General features: G+C 38.7%; 2 protein-coding genes across 2 annotated transcripts in view; both read left to right on the top strand.

Annotated features, from left to right (window-relative positions):
- SENP7 (SUMO specific peptidase 7) overlaps positions 1–15,008 on the top strand; it is a 36,738-nt gene extending 21,730 nt beyond the window's left edge. Inside the window, exons 11-26 of the mRNA XM_077790345.1 lie at positions 270–416; positions 1,826–1,859; positions 2,630–2,797; positions 3,665–3,927; positions 4,959–5,092; positions 5,781–5,897; positions 6,412–6,531; positions 6,846–6,938; positions 7,723–7,862; positions 8,030–8,142; positions 8,213–8,282; positions 8,753–8,805; positions 9,135–9,172; positions 9,395–9,463; positions 11,514–11,664; positions 12,857–15,008. Of these exons, the coding sequence (XP_077646471.1) occupies positions 270–416; positions 1,826–1,859; positions 2,630–2,797; positions 3,665–3,927; positions 4,959–5,092; positions 5,781–5,897; positions 6,412–6,531; positions 6,846–6,938; positions 7,723–7,862; positions 8,030–8,142; positions 8,213–8,282; positions 8,753–8,805; positions 9,135–9,172; positions 9,395–9,463; positions 11,514–11,664; positions 12,857–12,994 (1,848 nt within the window). The 3' untranslated portion in view covers positions 12,995–15,008. The remainder of the gene's footprint in view (positions 1–269; positions 417–1,825; positions 1,860–2,629; positions 2,798–3,664; positions 3,928–4,958; positions 5,093–5,780; positions 5,898–6,411; positions 6,532–6,845; positions 6,939–7,722; positions 7,863–8,029; positions 8,143–8,212; positions 8,283–8,752; positions 8,806–9,134; positions 9,173–9,394; positions 9,464–11,513; positions 11,665–12,856) is intronic.
- Positions 15,009–17,650: 2,642 nt separating this feature from the next.
- The window catches only part of IMPG2 (interphotoreceptor matrix proteoglycan 2), a 42,606-nt gene continuing 36,339 nt past the window's right edge, over positions 17,651–23,917 (top strand). Inside the window, 2 exon segments of the mRNA XM_077790470.1 lie at positions 17,651–17,817; positions 19,280–19,540. Coding sequence (XP_077646596.1) covers positions 17,745–17,817; positions 19,280–19,540 — 334 coding nt within the window. The 5' untranslated portion in view covers positions 17,651–17,744.

The raw sequence follows: 23,917 nt of genomic DNA, 5'->3' as shown, positions 1-23,917 counted from the left end.
GCTATTATTTTGTTGCTCTGTTGTTTGTGCTTTTACTAATTTAGAACCAAGTCAAGAACACAGATTGTGTCTTGGTAATGGAGGTGTAGCAAGGTACTGTTAGACCCTTAAGGAAATTGTCAGTAATGAATGTAATAACATTTAGAGCTTTTTAATATTTTTTTAATGTGGAAGCTGACTTTGAGAGTCAATTCTTACAACCATGAAGAAAGGTATTCCTGAAGTTACAGATGAGGCATATCTAACAAATATTTTTTTTTTTTTTTCAGTTATTAACAGAGTCAATTGAAGATAAATGTCCTTCTAGCTTACCTTCTGGAAGCATACCTAGAAAGCAGACAAATCTGGCACTGGATGTTGAATTTGACAGACTACACATTGGGAAATTTAAGTGTTTATCAACAGGCCCTGCTAGGGTAAGTTGTTCTATTATGCTATTTTGTGAATATTTAAAAATAAAAATTCTGGTTAAACAAAGTCAGTGGTACTTAATGTGGAAGCACAGAGTTTTTATTACTGTTGCATTAAATTCCTTTGGCTAAACAATGGAGTGTGTGGTCCATTGCCTTGTGCATTTGGATTGCTATCAGTATAAAAGCTAACTGTGATTTGCTGTAGCCACAGTTTTCATGTGTAAAGGTTCTGTATAAATGCTATACTGGAATAAAGTCATACTCAGGAAGTTTTTAATGAATTCTAACAGAAAACAAGGGCCATATTAATGGCCAATTAATGTCACTTAAAATAAAGACCAATTACTTTTCTGGAATAGTGGTTGTGTTCTAATAAAGTAATTAAGAATGATCAGAGTTCAGATATATACTATGCTCTTGCCTTTTAAAAAAACTTGCTTGCTTTATGGCTTCAGATAGCATAAAAACAGTACTAAAAGCTTTAGTGTGTAGACAGTCTGCTACTCACAGGGTGTAGAAACATAAGTGAAGATGTTCTTTAAATGGAGCACCAACTCCAGGAGTTTCAACAGGTCTTTGACCACGTTCATTCTGTATATTGCAACTGAAAAAGAGATGCTTGAACCTACATCTCTTTTGCCTTCTGTAAGACATTTTGAAATCTTGGATTGTAATAACAATTTCATCTTCTCACAAAACAGCAGTTGCAAAAACATTTCATGGAGATTTTCTAAATTAATAGGCAAAAATAATTGAATGATGAGTTGAAATAAGTTTAGGATCAATGCTCTTATGTGTAAAGTAGAAATCTTGCTTGGGAAACACAACTTTGTGCCTACTGTGGTGCCACGGGGAAACCTCCTTTGCTAATATTATATAACCTTTTGTCAAAGTGACAGGAAAGCATTTTTCATTTAGCAGAGTCTCTTTAACGTAGCAGCAGTGCAAGTGCAATCTTTCAAGGCCTTTAACTCAAAGATTGATGGAAAGAAATAGCAGCATAAAGTTGAACCACTTCTATCATGTCCTTATTTCATGCAGTGCACCTGACAGCTTCACACAGGTTGTTGTAGCTCCTTCTGTCCCAAGTGTTCTTTTCTTTTTAAGGAGCCTGTAGAGAGTCTGCAACTTTCTGCTCATTTCTCAGTACCTTGCATTTCTGACAGTTACGTGCTGTCACTTAGGTTCTGCAGTGCCTTTAGGGATGTTTTTTGGGTGATATAGGCAGTGTGAAGTCTCAAACTAAGCATATTTGACACGAGCTTAATGGTGTTTTCCAGACACGATGATTCTATTATATTCAGTTTATTTCACTATAAGGAAAGAAATGCAGATATTTAAAAATCCATATATTGTTTTCATCAATTTGTGAAATGTAAACTAATATATATTTTTTAAAAATCTTATTTCAGTTTACAATGAAAAATATTGTGATCCCATTTCGGGGTAAGAGAATTCTCTTTAGCCTTTTCTTAATGGTATCTTTAAAGTATTGCATTAATACACTAAGTATGTATTTCTGTTATGAATAATTTATCTCTCACAAATATGTTAGATAATTTTTTGTGTTTTTCAATAAATAAAAGTTTTGGTGTCTGTAGTGTAAGCATTAACAGCTTAGCAGCTTCTTGTACTTTTAAGGTCAATTTGTATTTTTTATGGTGTGCCTCCCATATTCCTGCATATTTTAGGTGTTGAAGTATAGCAGATATGACTGTGCATGTTTTTGAGGTGAAACATTGAACTTTTCAAACTAGCATTTTAGATCCTTAGGTTTACAAAAATGTATGTGTAGACTAAAGTTAATAGGAATATAGATTTGCATTCAGTTGATTTTCCAATATGACATCTAGTAGGAAAAGGTTTATGAGCAGTTCAAAATTGAGTTGACTGATGGCATATAGGAATTAATGATTTGCAGTATTCTTTTTTCCATATTTGTAGGTATTAACTGTGGTTATTTTGAGGAAAAACCATTTTTATTTCAGGAAGAATCCTGCATGCAGGTGTTTATATTTTTGTGTTACAATTTGGTAACTTTGTTTTACACAGCTTGATGTAACTGACTTAAATATTGAATTCTCAGTATTTCATGTAATGCAAGGCATAAAATCTATAAGTATTGTGTTAATACACTCCTGTCATACCTCTCAGCATATGTAGTACTCTGTCTATGGCTGTTAAGAGCATGGCTTTTTGAATTCTGTTTTCTACAGTGTTTCCGAATAACATTCAGCTTACAGTGGATACACTGGATCTGAGAAGATTTGGCTGGTGGAAAAGTGGTGGTGGCTGTTCTCAAACAATTATTTTTCTTTGGTTGTCTGTGGATTATGTAGAAGAGATTGAAACCCAGATGGGAATGTTGGTTACCAGCCAGCCATGTGAGTAGTTGCTTTCCTTAAGTGCACTGAAAAGGTCACGTCAGTAAAGTAGTTGTTTTACAGCTGTGTTTCTTGAATGCAGAGGGAAGCCTATAGTGTTGTAAAGATCACAGAATCAGAAAATACACGGAGTTGGAAGGATGATTGAGTCCAGCTCCTGGCCCTGCATAGCACCATCCCCAAGAGTCACACCCTGTGCCAGACAGCATTGTCAAAATGCTTCCTGAACTCTGTCAGGCTTGGTGCTGGGTGAACAATTCCCTGGGGAGCCTGTTCCAGGGCCCAAACACCCTCTGGGGAAGAATCTTTTCCTGATATCCAACCTAAACCTCCCCTGACACAACTTCAGGCCATTCCTTGGGTCCCGTCACTGTCACCAGAGCAGAGATCAGTCCTGCCCCTCCTGTCCCCCTCACAAGGAAGCTGCAATGGGGTCTGTCCTCAGCTTCCTCTTCTGCAGCTGAACAAGCCAAGTAATCTCAGCTGCTTCTTGTACGACTTCCCCTCAAGGCCCTTTACCATCTTTGTGGCCCTCCTCTGGATGCTCTCTGATAGCTTAATGCCATTTTTATATTGTGATGCCCAAAATTGCATACATGCAGTCAAGGTGAGGCCTCTGGGAAGGGCCCCGATTGTGTGTGTCTTGCTTAGTCTGTAATTTGGGTTCCTACCTGCCATTTTGGTGTGCTCCTCTCAGCCTGTCAAAGTGGGACTTCTGTGGGCTGATGGCTCCTGTCATCAACCTGGCAGGGCATTGTTTGGGCTTTCCCTGTTGCCATTGTCCCTTTTATGTTCCTTTGTGGGTGTTCAGACAAGTCTCTATCACATAATCTAATAGTTAATATTACCATTCTCTCCCTTTTCCAGCCAAATCAAATGAATTTGTATTTTTTGAACTGTCTCGACCACTCACAGAATGGGAAGAAGACAGACTGACTAAACTGATTACAGGTGTCAGCAAGAGGAACAGAGCACCAGATCTTGCTGAGTTTTTGTCTTGTAAACAAGCATTATCCTTGCTTAAGGATCTTTCTCCTGAAGAAAGCTCTTTTGTGAGTTGCAATAAGGATCTACTAAAGCAATACATGCCGAAAGAGAATACCTCAGATGTTCATGAGCCTGTAATTCAGGTTAGTGGATAGCTGCTGTTTCATTCATCACCACTGGTTGGCATTCACACATTTGAGTAAATTTTAGGTCAGCCTCCTTCCTTAATTCATAGCTCAAAAAAACCCAGTCAGGATTACTCCAAAATTTGCAGTCAGCTGGATTGTGTCCACAGAGGGATAGTCTGTAAACCTCATATAAAGCACTGGTACTTGCCTCAATAAGTGGCAACTCATGGTTGTGTAAATTTAGAACCACAGGGGTGTTCTGCCCTTGTGGTGTCTTTAGGGCAGCAAGCAGGAAGTTAATCAAGTAATGAATAATGGAACCATTTTTTTGGTTGAGGTGGAAGTGCAGCAAAGGAGGAGCTGTGTAGATGGTCCTCCAGATACCTTTAGATGTACTTGTGGGGTCTCCACAGCATGAAAATACCGAATTATTCCTCAGACTGCTGGAGAAATGAATCCGTGCAAGTTGATGTGTTATCTTGGTTTGATCTCTTGAGTAGATGTCCAAACCCAGCCCCACATCATTGTCACACAGAATTTACATACCTTTGTTCCCACCAGTAAAAAACCAAGAGACAGCATATGAATCTGAAAGGTCCATGAAATTGGGGACTTTAAAAGGAAGCCAGCCAGCTCTAATGTGGGTTGTTTTTAGGCATATTGTTCAAGGACTAGATTTTCAAATCTTCCAAGCATATACAGCTTCTGATAAGACAGTCTGACACTTGTCTCCATTCTTCTATGTTTCTTCTCCAAAACCATTTCTGGTTCACTTGGCTAAATAATACTTGAATAGTTTTAGAGAGATTATTATGAACTAAGATCTGTCATTATTTTTTAAAATATTAATATCTTTTTAGTTATTAATTTAGTCTGAACAATGGTATTTTTGCCCAAATACCAAATTTTATACTTTGAATCTCCAGCAAGAATCCTTTTCAGTGATGCAGGATCCTCCTGTGGGTTTTAGGCTTGGGTTTTGCATCTTGTGTTTTCTGTATCAAGCTGTATAATGCTTTTTACATTTGTCTACGTTTTTCTCATAGGAATCAAAGCTAAAAGTCATCAGGCCCAGTTATGCCCTTGCAAATAAGCAGAATAGTGGCTGCTATTGTATCTCTTTGTCCTCTGCACTGAATGATGAATGGAAAGAAGTAAGAGAAGTTGGAGCAGTTGAGAAGTAAGTGTATTTCATATAAATAAAAAAGGGAAAATATAATAAATTGAATCAATTAATTGCTGAAATAAAAGCCCTCACCTGCCATTCTCTAGTTGATTTGAAGGTGTTGTATAAAAGTCACTCTTCAAATCTAAAATATCAGCAAATGTCAATGTAGTTACCTGTTACAAGACAATATGGGTGTGTTATAGGATGACAGTCTCACAGAAATTGGAGTAAATCTGATTTGTGACTACAAGGTCATATCATGGGTGCATCAACAAGGAGGGTGGGATCTCATGGGTTCTGTCAGTACCCATGTAATCCTATCTTAGCAAAACTTCATAATTTATGCCAGCTTTTTGTAAAATCTGAACAAAGTTTTCTTTTATTGTTCTGTTGCACTCAATCTTTTTATGACCATTTGTCCTCTAGTATTTCTTCACATTTTATATAGCCATTTTTCAAATACTTTGATCAAAAATAGGAAAATGGGATGAAGACAAAAGTTTTTATCAAAGTTTCAGGGTGCTTTGGGGTGATACTTGTTTTGTACCACCTAACTGTTGGAGGAGGAAATGGTAAGGTTTTGAGAACTACTGCTTTTCACAGGTTTTATAGAAAATCTCTGCATCTAAGACAGCCATATTCAGAACAGTGTCACATAAGAGTTTGTCACTGTTATGATATGATATGATTTGTTTTCTAGTTTAATTGTTTATCCACCCCCACCTGCAAAAGGAGGCCTGGGAGTCACAAGAGAAGACCTAGAGTGCTTAGAATATGGCGAGTTTCTCAATGATGTCATAATTGATTTCTATCTAAAGTAAGTGATCTCAGCCCTTCTTCTATCCTTCACGCTCTCTGTGGTGTGATGTGGACTTGAATGTTACTGGAAGTGTTGGTCACTAAATACAACAATTTCAGAAGTAACAATGGGAAAAAGTGAAATGGACAATTTAACTGACCTGTTTTCCATGCTCTTAGAGTAGGCACATAGTATAGCACATACAGGTTTGTACTTGCAAGTCTGTCTTAATTGTAAGGGCTAGGTACCTAACTTTCAAAATAAAGTCAGAAGCTTGAATACTGGAGAAAAAAATCAGGGACAAAAAATAAGTGCCTTCTTAGTAAGTGCTTGGCTGTTATATACTCTGCTGATGTGAATAGTTAAAAGAGAAAAGTTGGGTGTGATTAGTGGCTGTGAAGGCAACTGATACTAATATGTTCTAGTATCAGTTGCTGAGTATGGTAAGTCATTAGAATAACTGCCATTTTTTTTAACAGTAACAGTACTTTCTAGAAAATTAGTTTCATAATTTTGTTTTCTTCTTTGGTAGGTATCTGTTGTTGGAGAAGGCACCAAAACATGTTGCTGACCGTACACACATTTTTAGCAGTTTCTTCTACAAGTGCCTGACCAGGACAGAAAAAAACTCTGAGGGGGATGTCAAAGTTTCGTAAGTTCATTTTAGATGCATTTATGACCAGAAACTGACTGGTGTTCAGATGAGGGTTTTGCATTTAGTGCAGTAAATAATAATTGCAAGAAAACCACTCCAATCTATGAATGATTGTGAGGTTTTCTTTCAAGAAGAGCTTAAAATGGTTCAGAAATGGCTCATTAGTCACTTGGGCTCAATGGTTTGTCTAGGAAATTTCTAGAATAAATGAAAAACCCATTGAGGGACTGGGGAGATGTAGGAGTGCTAATCCCTATGCCTTGCTGTAAGTGAAAGGAGTGAAACCAAACAATTGTCATTTGTTTTTTCAGTGCAGCACAGAGAAGACACAGAAGAGTAAGAACATGGACTCGCCATATAAATATCTTCAATAAAGATTATATCTTTGTGCCTGTCAATGAGGAGTAAGTCCATATGTTTTCAACACCTTTTCTGCTATTTAAAGATTTCAGTGAATGTTGTAGTAGTAAAAATCTGTGGCTGATCATTGCCTGTGATAGATTAGATTTTGAAGAAGTAGCACATGTGAAATGAGTAATTTTTGAGAGCTGTTCAAAAGGTCAGATGTTTATTCAGCTGTTAACTTTGTACCTTTGGTATTTGTTTTTACTGAAAATTACTGTTAGGTATTTCTCAGACTAATTTGTGTTATGATTGTTCCTGTGCACTTCAGTAATATTTCTATAAAGAAATCACAGCAACTCATATTGTCAGTAGATAAAAGTAGAACTTCCATAATCTGTGCCTTGTCCTGGTTAAATAACCAGCCTGTACATGGAAGCTCCTGTAAAAGTGAATCACCATTGGAAGGTACATAATGGAAAACAGCTGTGGAAAGGTGCCATACCTTCAGCTATATACAAAACTGGGATCGCCATCACTGATTCATATTCTTTTATTTTGGATTTCAGTTGAAGTGTGGAATGGGTGCTCATACACTGATAAATTGCTGTGGAGGGTTTCTTGGGGTTTGTAAAGGAATTGATGCTTATTTTTGCTGTTATGCCACAATGCAAAGTGAAAAGTGAGGGAGAGGATTAGTATGAGATGCCATGGAAACCACATGGCAGTGATGGTTGTGTGTCACAGAACAGTTGTCCTTGAGCTCTCAGTATAGAAAAGCTTTTCATAGCCTTTTCAGCAGCAAATCCTACAGAATTGTGACACCTTTTCCCCCTCTGCTGGCAGGTCTCACTGGTACTTGGCAGTTATCTGTTTCCCCTGGCTGGAAGAGGCCGTGTGCGAGGAGCGTCCCCAGCAGCCCCAGCCGGGCAGGGAGAGCGCTGCAGCTGCTGCACGGTGCCCCAGGGATGCAGAGGAGCTGCACGGTAACACAACTTCTCTAAACTAAATAGAATTCTCCATAATCAACTCCAAACAGGAGTTCTCTAAAGGCAGCAGCCCCAGCCGGGCAGGGAGAGCGCTGCAGCTGCTGCACGGCGCCCCAGGGATGCAGAGGAGCTGCACGGTAACACAACTTCTCTAAACTAAATAGAATTCTCCATAATCAACTCCAAACAGGAGTTCTCTAAAGGCAGCAGCCCCAGCCGGGCAGGGAGAGCGCTGCAGCTGCTGCACGGTGCCCCAGGGATGCAGAGGAGCTGCATGGTAACACAACTTCTCTAAACTAAATAGAATTCTCCATAATCAACTCCAAACAGGAGTTCTCTAAAGGCAGCAGCCCCAGCCGGGCAGGGAGAGCGCTGCAGCTGCTGCACGGTGCCCCAGGGATGCAGAGGAGCTGCACGGTAACACAACTTCTCTAAACTAAATAGAATTCTCCTTAATCAACTCCAAACAGGAGTTCTCTAAAGGCACATAATCTAGGAGAAAGTAATGTCAAGCCATGAGCAGTTCGAAGTGGCTTAGTCCTTGAAGGAGGAAAATCATGTGAAAGATGATTTCTAAAACTTCCAGACTGGTGTAGTATGTTTTTATGTACACATACATACTAAGGATTGCAAGTTTTATGGAAAACACTGGAAGAGACATGGAAAATCAGGGATGGCTGGAAAGTTCTTTGGTTTCAGTAAAAATTTTATCAGGAGGGAAGACCTTTGGTAACACTGCTATTTCAAAATTCAAAAGGGAATGTTAAAAAGTGGTATATAAATTAGCTCTTTAATGTTTTGAATACTAATAATCATGAACATGAAAATAAAAATACTTTGCTTAGGCATTATTTTCCTTAATTTTTTTTTTTGTTCTTTTGTACTAGGTGGCAGTGAAATCGCTGCTTCTGCTTCAGTTCTACATTCAGCTATTTCTAAAGTAAGTTCCTTTTCGTAATGACAGAGAAAACCTATTACTGAATTTCTAAAGGCTGTGAGATTTGACCAAGGGATATTGCATAATCTTTTTTGCAGTAGTTATTGATGTTTGCATAGCCTGCAGCATGTACAAGGCATTTTGAATTAGCTTTGTCCTCCTCTGCTTACCTATTTGCTCTGCTGTGATTTCACCTGTTTTTAAAATTGATTTATCAGTTTCTACTTTTCTGAAATGAGAACTTCTCTAACTACCTTTAAATTTGTGAAGATCTTAGCATTTATAATTGGTGTTGGCTTTTTAAGATTTATTTTTATTTTTTCTTGTCTCAGATCTCCCTAAGTAATTCCAAAAAGCAGATTTGTAAAAGGTATGTTTCTGTTTTCTTTCTAATATTGTAGCGTTAAATTAGGAAATTCTGTAGTAATTTAGGTATTGTCATAAAACCACAGCTGTAGGTACTTGTCCATTTTTACTACATTGGTTAAAATATTAATTATTTTGGGTGGGCTGTATGCAAACAAAATACTTCCTTCAATGGTGTTGGTGATGAAAGACTGCAGTGACTTACTTTTGTTTTTGTTGTGTACAGGCCTTGTATACTCATCTTGGATTCCTTGAAAGCATGTTCTGTGCAGAAAACAGTTCAGGTTTTGAGAGAGTAAGTAACTACAGCTTCTATCTTTTAGCAATCAATGCTGCTGATTATATTTCTATATGCAAAGTACTTTTGTCTAGAAAGGTGTATATTTGCAATGCTAAAGGAAAATCTACGAAAAGTCATGACTAAGAAAACTGTAGTTACAATGCAGAGGCTTCCATGAAAAGCCTATGTTCTGCAACCCACATACAATGCAAAAACTGTAAAGTGCAGAGTGGAGAAAAGAAAAATAGAGAGGTTTTTGCTAGTGTTGTTTTTGTGGCAGGAGGATTTATCCAGTCTAGTCTAGCAACTGAAGGTGTTTTTAAGGGGAGAAAAACACTTAAAATGAATACTTTGAAATCTGAACAATAACTTTCTAGGGGACTGTTGTTCATTTTTTTGGATGACACTTAGAGAATTAGTGTTAAATCCACTCCTATGTACAAAAATGCAGAAACTAGACTGAAGCTGTCTAAAAGCTTGATGTGTCAGTAGAGTTATAGTGGAATGGTATTTGTTTTGAAAAGTGTAAGAATATATTCAATTTTGTATGTGAGAAGTATGTAAGTATAGTAAGAATGTAATAAGAATTTTAAATACTTTTACACATTCCTAATGATTTTAATGTCTATCAGCAACTTTCAAAATATTAAATATCTGAAGCCAAATGCAATTGTTCTTCATGTTCTCCTTTCACTGAAGGGTACAAAAATCTGTAAACTAAATAGCACTACATTATTGTAAAAGTATATTCTTCAAAATGCTATGAAAAGTTTAGATGAGATTTAGAAGTCCTTGTGAAACCATCTTTTCCTTAAATAATGAGACCTCCTTGCCATGTGTCTTGGGAGGAAGAACGAAATAGGAACTTATATTTATTTATTGTTAAAATCTCTGTGGGATGTATTATTTTAGTGCAGTATTCTTTGAATGACTCCTGAGACTGAAATTCCAGAATGTGGTTTCTTGGAGTTTAGAGAGATGTCACAAAAAGTCAGAAAACAAGTGGAAATCTGTGGAGTCATGAAATAAGGGGAGTTTGGGAAACAAACCTCTTATTCCTTCAATTTCCACTTACACCCTGGAAGCAGAAGTTTAAGTAAACTGATGTAGGGATTCTATGACATCTTCTTTTCCCTGAGTTGATTTTTGTTACGTTTTGGGCAGTTTTCAGGCTCAGACAAATGAATTAGAAAGTCTACAGTCATAGGTTCTTGCAGTTTCTAGAAAGGGTGCTTGAAATGTCATCTCTTTGAACTGCTTCATATTTGGTGCTTTTTCACAGTTGCCATTTTCTCCAAAAGCTGCTTAAGTGTTCTATATGTATTTTTATTCTCGTGACTGCAAGGACTTGGGGCTTTTAGAAATCAAACACAAAGTCTGATTTAATGCATATATTTATTCTTTTAAGTCAGACCTTATGCTTGATTTTCAGGAGCCCTGAGACTGTAAGTCTAGCTAAAGCCAGGAGAAGAATACAGATAAGTATTGCCTTTGCAAACCAGAGCCTTGGGTTTTCCATCTCATCTCTAAAATCAGCAGAGCCCTGAATGTGGAGTCAGTGAGTTGCTACTGAAGCATGAGAGCAACAGAAAAGCCTGACAACAGATATATCCTAATCACTATAGAAAAACTTTCTAAGGTTTGCATCAAGACTTTAAATACCTTGTGCACTGTTTGAGTGCAAGGATTATATACCTGCAATTATTGCTGAAGTCTTTTGTAAGGTGAGGTTTAAGAGGGCTTTAATGGTTTGCTTAGGTTGAAAAGCACTGCTGGCCTCTTAGAATGAACCTGGGAATAATGTGTGATATCCAAGAAAAATTTTTCCTTTAGTTAAGGTATAAAAATGTCCTGGTATCCTAACAGCTTATAGAAACCTTGCATAAATAGCTGATTTTAAATGACATCATGCATATTTGTTTTGTATATTGCCTATTATGTAGTAGAAACACCTCTGAGTGCAATAGAATATTGGCTGTTTGGAACAATGTTGAGTTGTGTCCCAAAAGGTTTTGAGCTTGGGAGTCATTCCTCAAGTATTTCAACTGTTTTCTGTCTTTTGTAGGTACCTTGAAGTGGAATGGGAAGCTAAAAGAAAAACACATCGGGAATTCAGTAAATCAACAATGATTGACCTGTGTCCCAGAGTGCCTAAACAAGATAACTGCAGTGACTGTGGGGTCTATTTGCTGCAGTATGTGGAAAGCTTCTTCCAGGTACAACTTCAAACTGCCTTCCCCTTTCCCCTTTTCCCCAAATTATCTTCAACCACAAAAACCCATTTTCTGGGCAAAATGGCCAGACACAAAAAAAAAAAAAAAAAAAAAAAAGCTGTCAGGAGTCAAAAGTGTCAAAGCCGTTTGAGAAAAAGGAGATGAAACCCATTCTTAAGTAATGGCAGAGGTCTGTCTGGTGTCTTGTATGTGTCTATCCTCAAATGTTTCTGACCTTGTAGTTTAATGTTGCTTTTATTTTGACACATGCAGTATCCCTGACTACCTGCATGTATTTGGAGCCTAGAAGTTCCTTCAATCCCCAGCCATTCTGTGGTTCTCCCATAGATAGGTTGAGCTCTTGTGTAGGTGGAAAATTAAATTCTTACCAAAGCTTTTGAGCTGCTCATTCTCTAACAAGGGGGACTTGTTTTTCTTGAAGAAGCAAGGTTTGGGACAAGGTGTTTACAAACCCCTTGTAAATTGTGTTAAAGGTGTTTGTAACTTATCCTAAACATGCCAGGACTCATAGACTGGAAATCATGATGTGTTCTTTAGATTATTGTTTCAATTTATCATATATTACTTTATTCAAAGGAAGGAGGAGGTGAAACATAAGCATGGCAAAAAGAGTGAAGAGGGAAAGAAGAAAAAAAATTGATTTTGGCAAATCAGATGTGATGTTGTGGTCTTGACTACCAAATCTGCCAGCGCCTCTCAGCTATTTAATTTTGCTATCCTCTTTTGTTCCAAATTCTCCCCTTCTCATGTCCTGCTAAAACTATTATTAATAGTTTTGTTACTTTTTGTTGTCTCCTGTCAGAAGACCCTCTCATGACAGAAAAAACACATGCTTGAGACAAAAATCTCAGGATGCTCGAGCACAGTATGCTTGATTCTTTGCTATAGTTTGCTATAGTTGCTATATATTTGTCAAAATCCATGAAATCTGCCTTTTAATACATGTTAATAGTGATGTATCTTAGTGATGATAACCTGTTTGAGTACCTTTTGGTAAAGGCACATATATGTGTGATTATGATGAAGGAACTGCAATTTGACTTTGAAGGCTGGCAGACTTGTATGGAACTCATTTGTGCCTCCTTGATCTCAGCAGCAGTGGAAGGGTTTGAAATTCTTTCTGAAGGTTGTGCTAGGAAATTAACTCCATAAATATTCCTTTTTCTCTTGCCAGAATCCCATAGTTAATTTTGAACAACCACTGAATCTGGAGAATTGGTTCCCTCGTCAGCTGATCAGAAACAAAAGAGAAGAAATTCGAGACCTGATCTTGCAACTGCACTTCCAACAGCAGAGTGGCAGCAGCAGCTAATAAATCCAATAAATCAGGCAGTCCTGGACACTGCTGTGTAAAATAACTGGAACTCTGCATAGTGGTGTTCAGTCTCTCCCTGCCTTGCAAGGAAGAAAAAAAACTAAGGCACAAGGAGTACTTTTTATTCATCATGTATTTATTTAAAGATTTTTTTTTTTTTTTCCCTGGTGTTGTGTGGTCTTAAGATGCTGGAATGGGGAAAGGTGAAAGTTGTAGATAAGAATGTAAATATATAAGTTAAACCTAATGCATATGGATTGCTAGTTGATTCTTGGAGGATGAAAGCTGCTTACAGGTATATGCCTCAAGGATGTAAAAATACTTCTATCTTTTGGATCATGTTCTTTATAATTCTATATAAACATGAATGACCCTGTAGGAGTCAGGCCTGAAGACAGGATCTGGATCTTGTGTTATGTCTCTTGATTTGCAGTTGATACAGATAGAATGAATACTATGTATTTTTTTACTTTAAGGATTTAATGTTAACTCTCTTTAGAGATGTATTTTTTTTTTTGTTTCTGGTTATATACAGAAGTAATCTGCATGTGTCAGAAAATTCTGCCAAGATTTGAGGCTCATGAGTTTTGATGATTTTTTTAAAAAGATATTTTCCCTCTTCCTAGCATTTTTGTACGAGTGTGTTCACTTTGTTTGAGGGTGACTGTTGAAATACTTCAAAGTCGGGAGTGCATTTTCTTTTAAGTTTTTTTTTTTTTTCTTACCAGATTTTAGAAGCAAACTTGCTCTCAGAGTACATACCAATACAATATGTGTAGGCAGTAGATTTTTAATGCTGTTCACCTGATTTTTGGGGAATAATTCCTACAAATCTTAAGGCGTCACCTGCATTAGCAAGGCAAACAGGCTGTGGCTTAACAACTTCAAAAGTCTGAGGTGTTTCACTGAAAAATAAGGTCATTAAGATACATTATTTACATATAAGACAAAAAGGATTTGTACCTTGATTAGGAGAACTGAGTAAAGACGACTGAATATTGACTGTTTGGACTCAGACTTGATTTGATAAACTAGCAAAGTTCATTGTTTTAATTTGTATTTATGTAGCTTTTCCTTGAACAGTGGTCACATTTGGATGTGTGCACTTCTTTCTGTACTCACTGCACCTTAGCAGGTGACTGTTCTAAAAGGATGCTTTCTCCTGTTCACTGTGACTTTACTGAAATGTCATCTTACCCTTCAGAAGGACTGTGTGTCAGAGAACCACCAAGACCATTTGTGTCATAAAATAGTCTACAAAACCAGAGCTCTTAAAGCTGGAAACACAACCGAGAGTTAAAATAAAAATTGAGGGCCACCCAAAGATGCAAGCATTTTTGTCATTGCCGAATTCTCAGGGCCCCTTCCCTCAAGACAACTCTGAAACCTGGCTTCTTGAAAATCCAGTTATTTCAGGTTCTGTACAGCCATCCAACACCCCTCCACCCCCCTTACTTGTTTCTCAAACCAGGAAGCATTCTTTCAGGGGGAGAGAGAATTTTAAAACAGCAATTTGCTGAGCACAGTCTGTATAGCTGTGAGCAGCCTTGTGCAATGACTGTGTATGTTTTTTGTCTTTGTTTCTACCTTAATTTTGTAGTTTGGCACTACCCCTTCTTCCCCTGCTTCCCAACATCTTTCCTTCTCATCCCAGAGTTGCACCTAAATCACAGCACCAGCATTACTTACAAGAATAATCTGTGTATTTATTGTAAAACAAAAGATTAAATGCAGTAATATGTTCCCCTTCTCTACAACTTTCTTAATTGAAGAATATTTTCAGTGTTCCCTTACGAAAAATAATTTGGGCTTTTTCTTATGTTAAAGTTAGGCTTTATCACCAACCAGTTGGTTCTTTTTTAGATTGACTGGTTTTATAGATACTGAAAAGCAAAATAACATATGCAATTTTCTAAACTGATTTTATTACACAAAAGGATTGCCTTTTTGGATTTCTTACGTATGTGCTACAAGAATGCCAGTGCATTTGATATTAAAATTATCTCCAGAAGTTGCTGACTGTGGTTGTCACCATTCTTTTCCCAGCTGTTACAAATAACCCACAAGTTAAGTGTAATAGAGGCCACCTGAAAGCTTCTAAGGTACGTGTGTCTTAACCCAAATGTCTCACCCAGTGATTGTGGGACCTTCAGCCACCACCCACCCAGGGTTTGCACTTACCAGACATGTGGTTAATGCTAGGAAGTGTTTCTGTGGAAGAAGCTACACTCCAGGTATCCTCATGTTTCCTTTTTCCTTGCTGGAACTGCCCAAAGTTAGCTTTTTAACCAGACTGACTCGGGGACCTTTTTGCACATCACTTCTGTTTCCATTTCCTGTATAAAGCCCTGTTTCACTGAACTAGTGGAGTGACAGGGTGTTCCAAAGCAAACCTGCCCCTGCAAGGCTCTTTGCCCTAAGCTGTGTCATTGTGTTTAAGGCAGTCAGTTGTACCCGAGTGTACCTGGCAGTTTCTTTAAAACAAATTACTGTATTTGGTCTGTGGGACCAGAAGATACCTTCCACAACGACATCCGAGTCCTGGAGATCTGCTCAAGGTACTGCCCAACACAAGGAGCAAGGTAGAAGAGAATTAACTTGTAGGAAGGTCATCTGCCAGGAAAAATCTAAAAATAGACACCTAGTTTTCATCAAGAATTGGAGAAGCAAACCTGAAAGTATGTTTTTTGAGGGTTTTTGTTCATTTTTTAAGTATGAGGGGACTGCTGTCAGTGGAATTGCAGGCATGGATTATTTATAGTTCATCTGGGCTTTTGTGGTACTCACCTCCTGGACCTTGACCCTGAGATGAACTTGCAGTGCTCAGGAGGTACTACACCTTAGAAAATAATAAAAACTTGAGAGCCACAGTAGTAACACTTTTATCCTGGTTAGGACAGAGAAACAGAATATTGCTTCTGGCACCCATCCCCTCACCCCCACAAAAAAAAGAAACCCAAACAAGCAAAAAGAAGACAATTGTTTTCTAGATGGAAAAGCAGGAATTGTGGCATGAAACTTGGGAAGCCTCAGAATTGAAAATGTGTTGAATAAAACCAAGACTAACAGTAATCATTCTGCCCAACCAAACTGAAGTTGGAAATTGAAGTACAAAGAAGCACAGACACTGGGATCACCTTTGACTGTTGGACAAGGTAAGAGATTTCTGGTCAGCAGTTCAGAAAAGGAGGAATGCTGGAATAGGTTTACATGACATGGACAGCATTGATAAGTGTGAGATTAATTTGGTTGACCTCACTTCCTAATTTTTCTGCTCAAAACACTCTACAATACTGTATGATGGAAGAGGTGGCAGTACAGCAGGCTGTGGTGGGCTGAATTTCATCAGCTGGAAATTTGAACAGCCTCATAACTTGTTTATTCTTGGGAGGTGTTCACCAGAGAACTCTTAAGGAGAACAAGCAAAAAGAGACAATGGTGAATGCTTAACCACAGAAACTGAACAAGCTAAAAGGTTTTGGCTAACCTATTTGTCTCTGCTAAACTGATTGGGAATTTTGTTGGTAAATCCTCTCAAATGCCATAAAGTCATTTTTTTTGTCCAGTTATGGGAGACAGTTTAGATTCTGGATAGTAACCCTCATGAGCTTGGAGATAGTGGGTATCTCCATAATAAAGAACTATGGTGTGGCTCTATTAGTCATTTTCATTAAAGTAATCCTTTAGTTGACCTTTTTTTAGTTACAGGTGGATTCAGTTTTTTGAATAAATTGCATTTGAAAAACAGGGACATTATTTAGAATGGTATGTGTGCTGCAGCTGTATTTCAGTGAGCATTGCTCTGTAGAGAACTGATTCAGCTAATCACGTTTGCTATATGAAAATACATGCTCCTTCTCAGAAATGCAAGCTGTCAGAAAACCATCTTTATTTTTGGAGGTGCTGGGATGACTTAGTTGTGTCACTAGAATTACAGTTCCCTTTTTTTCTCATTCAGCCAGAGTTCTTTGCATGAATACTTTTGAACAGATACAACTGCTGCTCCTCTCAGGTAGCACCTGAACAGAGACGAAGGAATCATGGTTTATCTTTGGAAGAAGCACTGCTTTTGGGATGCAGGGGATAGCCTTGTGCTGTTCCAGCACTTTCTCCTTGAGCACAGACTCCACAGCAGCCCTGTAACCACAAGAAACAGTCCCACAGAGAAGTTGCTTCAGTATTTACATACACCACGGTGCTTAAGCGAGTAATGCATTTATAGATGGGTTTACATTTGTGCAAGCAGAAGACAAAATGCACGAGACTTTCTGCTGGAGATCAGTGTGCTCCCCGTGATGTTCTGTGGCCAGCAGGATTTTTAAAAAGAGCAGAAATGGAAAGGCCAATGAAAAAGCGTGGTTAATTAAATGTGAAAGGTGCTGTCCTTGTTTGGACCGTCTGTTAATGGTATGACAAGCCCTGGTAAAGAGCTTAGCTGGCCAGATTAAAATTAAAAAATTGTGTCAGTCCATCTGCTAGCTCCAAGGAGTCTGCTTCCATCACCTTTTCTCGTTTCTTCACTAAAGCAGAATATTGTCTTCAAAAAGAACAGAGCCAGGATGTATTGGTTGACTGTTTTTACCTAATGCTTTCTCCAAAGATAACGATATGTGACGTCAAGACATTTTCAACAAGTGCAATGCTCTTGGTTGGTTCAAGGCTACGGTAAAGGCAACAGCTCTTTTGCTAAAAGGGATTGGGAATTTTTGCTTTTATATTTTTTATTATTATTATTATACAAATAAGCATGTTTGGCTTCATGTGGAAAATCTTTCTTTGCCTTCCGGGAATGATTAACACAGATCTTCAAATGGTTGCAGGTAATGCAGACTTCTTTCTTATGTTCTTGGTTACAAATTTAGCTATGGCAGTGTATAGAATTAGAGATAGCTCTCTGATTTAATTGTAACAAAGGGGGCTAATACAGAGAAATGTTTGGTCAAATCTGTGCTGTGATAGCAGTGTGAATATGGAATACTTAGACTGATTTCCAGGTAGTATTACTGCACATTAGTCTTGAGTGTAGAAGTAGCTGTAGGAGGCAATTTTTTCAACTTTGAAATGTTAAATGCTGGCATTTTTTTTCCCTTTTCATTTTCCTTTATTAATTTTGTATTAAATCTTAAAAAGTAAGATGCTGTCTTCTGCATATGGGCACTGAACATGTATCAGTTTGGGTAAAGATTGGAGGTTTTTCTTAGAGACCTTTTCAATGTTCTTTCTGTCTCTGCTATACCATCTGGTGATCTGCAACAGAGCTGGTTATTAATACACTATCAAAATAACCATGCCTTTCATCTTTCAGCCATAAAAGTCAAAGGTCTATTGACTAGAAGTTGCAGAATAAACTCATAATCTGTTGTATGACAAATGCCATGGGGTTATTACTATTCTTTCTCTAATAAATGATTGGTTGTGATTGTTTTTCAGGTATGTTTTCCAGGGAAAAAGTGAAAGAAATTGAGTTTAATGGTTTCAGATCAGCTGACCTTAAAGGATGGAAAATTAGACTGTCAGACTAAATCTCAAAATACATGTTCTTACCTCAGATGTTTCCTCTGGAATGGTGTGGAACAACTTACATAAGAGGGAATTAAAAATTAAAAACACCAAAAAAAAAAAAAAAAAAAAGCCACCACCAAAAAAACCCAACATAAAGCTGATGAGCCCTTTTATTCCTCCTTCCCCCCCTGCTGCTCTAGTAGAGTAGAGACCTATCTCAGTGATGGAAGGTTAACTCTCAGTTCAAGCAGCTTTCTTTTTGCAAGGTATACAAATCTGTTATGGAAAGCAAGTATGGAATAGGATTACTTCTCAAATATTTATTTTATATCTGAAAAGCCTCAAAAGCTTTCAAATACATGTTTGTTCACAAATATAGCCCCACTGATTTAATGGCAGATGGGAAGGTAAACACAAGGCGTTAGAATTCGAAGGGTTAGAGCCTTATTCTGTGTTATTAGAATTCAGAGGGTTAGAGCCTTATTCTGTGTTATTAGAATTCAGAGGGTTAGAGCCTTATTCTGTGTTATTAGAATTCAGAGGGTTAGAGCCTTATTCTGTGTTATTAGAATTCAAAGGGTTAGAGCCTTATGCCGTGTTACCATTTGATGGGATATTGTAAAGAGCTTAAGGTTGTTTATAACATCACAGTCAGAGACAGGTTCTGTTAACAGAAAAAAGCATTGCAATGTCCTCCAGAGAGCACAGAAGTGGCACGAAGCTAGTGCTGATTGCATCCTCCTCTCAGCTGAGACGTTCTGTGTGGTTTTGATTTCACAGCAGCGGCTCACCCGGCGGCAGGACGAGGCCAGGCTGAGGATGCTTCAGCAGCCCCTGGGCTCAGTGCCTGGCAGCTGGCAAAGCCTCCTCTGCCCCCCGGGCTGGCAAAGGCCCCTGGCAGCAGGGATGCTGAGCAGTTCCACGGGCACCTGCAGCTCCGCAGGAAGCGCTCCATCCTCTTTCCCAGCGGGGTGAAGATCTGCCCCGATGAGTCTGTTGAGCAGGCGATTGCCAACCATCTGAGGTACTTCAGGCTCAGGGGTAAGTGCACCTCGTGGGTAATTGATAAAGGACATTCACTTATTGAAAAATAGCTCACGCTCTTACACGTAATAAATACCAGGCCATAGGAAATACATTATGACTGGTGAAACTTTGCTGTGATAATCTTGCTTATGAGAGCTGTTCTGGCCTAAAACCCCACCCCTCTCTGTCTATACCCATATAGCATAAGAGCTCTTGCTCCCTGAAACAGCATTGTTTACTAAAATAATTCTTTCTCAGAACAATTTGAATGCTAACAAAAATAGATGCTATGTACAGAGTAGCTAAGTAATGGAATTAGTTTGGTTCATTTAGTGTTCTTAAGGTGCCAGCAGAATTCAGTGAGGGGCCAGTCAGGAAAGTCAAGTCTGAGGCATTGGCATTCAGCCATGTGACTTTTGGCCATGGCTGGTTGTACAAATGCACAATCTCTGTGTGTCAGGCTGTAGTATAATAGACAAGCAGTCTTTCTTTTAATGTGTGCAAGCTGGTGTGGCAGAGCTTTCTCTGAAGAGCTGCAATATTTCTGCTAACATCTTCTTTCACTTGATGAAATATTACAGTAACACGATGTATTCCAAACCCTTCTGTCTGACAGCTTTGGAATGGGGCATCACAGCCATGCAGCTGCTCTGTGTGTTGTGGCATTCAAACAATTTGTAGTTATCTTAACATGTCTGTACAAAACTGGCAAAATGACAGAGCTGCTGTCAGAGAAGAAGGAAGGGTGCTCAGAGACTCACGTTGTATGAGACTCATGTTTTCCTCTATAGAGAAACTCACTGGTGACAGTTCCTTTACTGAAAACCACTGACAACCAGGAGTTGCTTAGTGTTGGCATGAAAGTAAACATAAACAATGTATTTGGAGATAAAGTGGAATTACATGGGGTTTAACATTTCCCTGCCAGCAGTAAGGAACATCATGCCAGACACTAACAAGCCCAGCCCCCTCACTGTCCCACTATAGGATTCCCACAACATTTTTCTGTAGAATCTCCAGCTGCCATTAGACACAATTTGTGTTTGTCACAACACAATGAACCACTATTACATTTACATGACTTTTCCATCAGCAACCATTACATTAGACCATTTAAAAGGACATCAGTTGGAAACACTCTAAGACCCAGCCTACAGGCCTACAGTACCCAGTCTGTAAATACCTGTGACTGATTTCCATCCCCACATTCCAAAAAACAAAATACAAAGTCAGCCAACGGCAGCAACCTCTGCACACCCTGCAAGAGGTACAGAGACAGGGCAGGACAGAGGCAATCATAATCCAGGATGCATCTCAAAAGAGTGAAAATAGCATCATCTGCTACTGCAAAACTCTGTGCTGACTGTAGGAACAAAGCAGCACTTCAGAAATTTGTCTTCTAGCCTGTAGGTATAGAAAAACAAGTGCAACCCCCCTGTTTCAGGCTAATGCTTATAAATATCACAGTAATAAAATGACCACCAATAATCATACTATTAGTGAGACTTTCATATGTTGAAGGGTGATACTGCTGTTTTAGAAAATGCTGATTTTTCTCCAGATCCCTGTATTTTGTTGCACTTTGATTTTTTAAATAGTTTATTATATTATGTATTTATAATATTCTTTATATCGTATCTTTTTAAGGCTCAAAAAAACCCAGATGTCAGGAAAAAAAAAGCTGTACACTGTAAAGCCTCCAGCAATATGACAGAAGCACTTCCTTAAAGCCTATGACAGGAATGTTCATCTGCCAGTCTGACACTTAGAGAGGCTTTTGCCACCTAGCAAAAGTAAATAAAGCTATAGGAGCTATAGACAGATAATTACATTCCCACCTGTTTCTTTCTAAGGTAGACACAGATAGAACAAACAATCTGGATAATCAGCATATGCAAACCTTTTCTTATTTGGGAAATGGCAGCCTGAGCAATAGAGAAATAAACTTTATTACAGGAAAAACAGCCATGCCCACCCAGACCAAGTCTTTTGTGACCAGTATCCTTATGTGCCCAGTTCTGTGAACCTGTCCATTCTCTGTTGGGCACGTTGTTGGTAGAGGATTGTAGTAGACTTAGAAGTTGAATTAGCACATAAAACAGAAACACTACAAGGATTACAAGATGGGTAAGCACTACAAGCCATGCTATCTCATGCCTCTTAATTGGGCTGCTGGATTTTGTCACCATGGCTCAGGGTAATATGCTGCTTTGCCACCTTTGAGATGTAATTACTCTGGTGGCTACCTTTCCTAAATTCTCTTCACAATTTCTTCCTACTGCGACTCTCTTTCTTAAACTATTCAGTGTACATTGTAAGTACTTTTTTTTTTTTTTTTTTTTTGTGAGCACTGATCTTCTTTTCACATGAGTAGATCAGATAGTCTCTCTACCAGAACTGTTCTTGTCAGCCAGAGCTTCAGATAAAGCCAAACATTTAAGCATGAGCTTTTAAAGATACTGACCAAACAAGGAAATAGATGATACTGTAGTGAGCTGTAGCTGATGAGACATTTTTGAACTTTGGAAAGAATTCCTGTTTCTCAGGAATTAAATTCTATGCATGAATGTGATCCCTAGAGTGGACATAACACTATGCCTGCTCATTTCCCCTTTCTTCAGTCCCTTCAAATCTGTTTACTGAAGTATTAGAAATAATGGTGTCATTTTCTGCACATTAACACAGTTAAGAGTAAAGTTTCAATTTGATACTGAAATCACAACGTCACAAATTATTCAGGTCTTGCTAATAATGATGAAAGCAAAGAGCCAAAGGTCATGAAAAGTGCCTGGCTAAAAAGCATACATTAAACAAAGAATCTGTCTGAGTGAGCCTTTTTCCCTGTTTCCCCCACACCCCTGGCACATATTACATGTACCTCATACTCAGCAATAAATTTCTGAAGTTTATTTGTAGAAGGTCTGTTTCCCTCTACATTTGAATTTTTAGATACCAGCATATGCTTCTAAGAAACTTTATCCATGGAGGACACTTGTTAGTTTTTAGTGAAATATTATTAGTGAGAATAATTTATGTGCTAGAGTTTAGTGAGTGTTCAAATCAAAAACCTTTCATGTGAATTAACGAATTCACATTCAATTATTTTCTCAATTGAAACCCCTTGTTTGTTTTCTATATTGTTTAAGGGTTGCTGTGTTACAGGCCAGACCCAGCAGCATGCCAGCAACAGATGAGTGATTTCTCTGCACGTGTGGATTAATTTGTTTAACAGATGCTAACACAGCCTTTGCAGCAATGACCTCTTAGAGGGTCTGTCCCTGTGACTGTGCCTTTATCAAACCCCTCTGCAATTCTGCTGTTCACTTGTGCAGGAATTGTTAGAGAGGATGAGGAGCTGGCCTCACGTTGCCTCAAAATAGAATATTCAGCCTGATTCGGTGCTCCTAGTTAGCACAGACGATTCAGCTCCTAAGCAGCACTAATGAGATTTGATTGGGATTAAGCTCCAGCCCTGCCCACTTACACAAATGGCCAGAAAGCCACCCTACCCCTGCAGTGTTAGCCTCAGAAATCCCTGAGCACAGACTGAGTGTAATAGGCTAATTGTCTGCCAATTGTCTCTGCTTTGAGAGGTAACTGCATCCCCAGTGGCCCAGCTCTCTGCTTTGAGAGGTAAATCCATCCCCAGTGGCCCAGCTCTCTGCTTTGAGAGGTAACTGCATCCCCAGTGGTCCAGCTCCCTGCTTTGAGAGGTAACTGCATCCCCAGTGGCCCAGCTCTCTGCTTTGAGAGGTAACTGCATCCCCAGTGGCCCAGCTCTCTGCTTTGAGAGGTAAATCCATCCCCAGTGGCCCAGCTCTCTGCTTTCAGAGGTAAATCCATCCCCAGTGGCCCAGCTCTCTGCTTTGAGAGGTAAATCCATCCCCAGTGGCCCAGCTCTCTGCTTTGAGAGGTAACTGCATCCCCAGTGGTCCAGCTCTCTGCTTTGAGAGGTAACTGCATCCCCAGTGGTCCAGCTCTCTGCTTTGAGGTAACTGCATCCCCAGTGGTCCAGCTCGAGGCACAAGGATGATGTACCTTACCCAGGTGCACGAGGGGTAGCTGGAGTGGAGAATTTCAGAGCAAGGGAAAGGTCATCTAATCACACCACAGATCTTGGCTGGAGATTTTGAGAACAGTGATGATGCCTTTGGGAAAGGAAAACTTCAAATAAACTTTTTTCACTCAGTTCTGCAGATTAGTAAGACTGAAAAGAGCTTGTGTCTGCCTATGAGGAATTTTTTGGGTTGAAACACAATTTTCTTAAGCTTTTCAGGATATTTGCTATTAATTTTGAGTTTTACTTGAGCACAGGCACTACATTTGAAGTAGATAAGCTCCAAGGGCTGGGCTTTTCTGCTTTTGCAGCAGCTATACTGATAGACAGTTCCC

Source organism: Lonchura striata, chromosome 2, assembly GCF_046129695.1.
Source record: "Lonchura striata isolate bLonStr1 chromosome 2, bLonStr1.mat, whole genome shotgun sequence".
NCBI lineage: Eukaryota > Metazoa > Chordata > Aves > Passeriformes > Estrildidae > Lonchura > Lonchura striata.
Note: the sequence above shows the minus strand (reverse complement) of the source record. Positions and strands in the feature narration are given on the sequence as shown.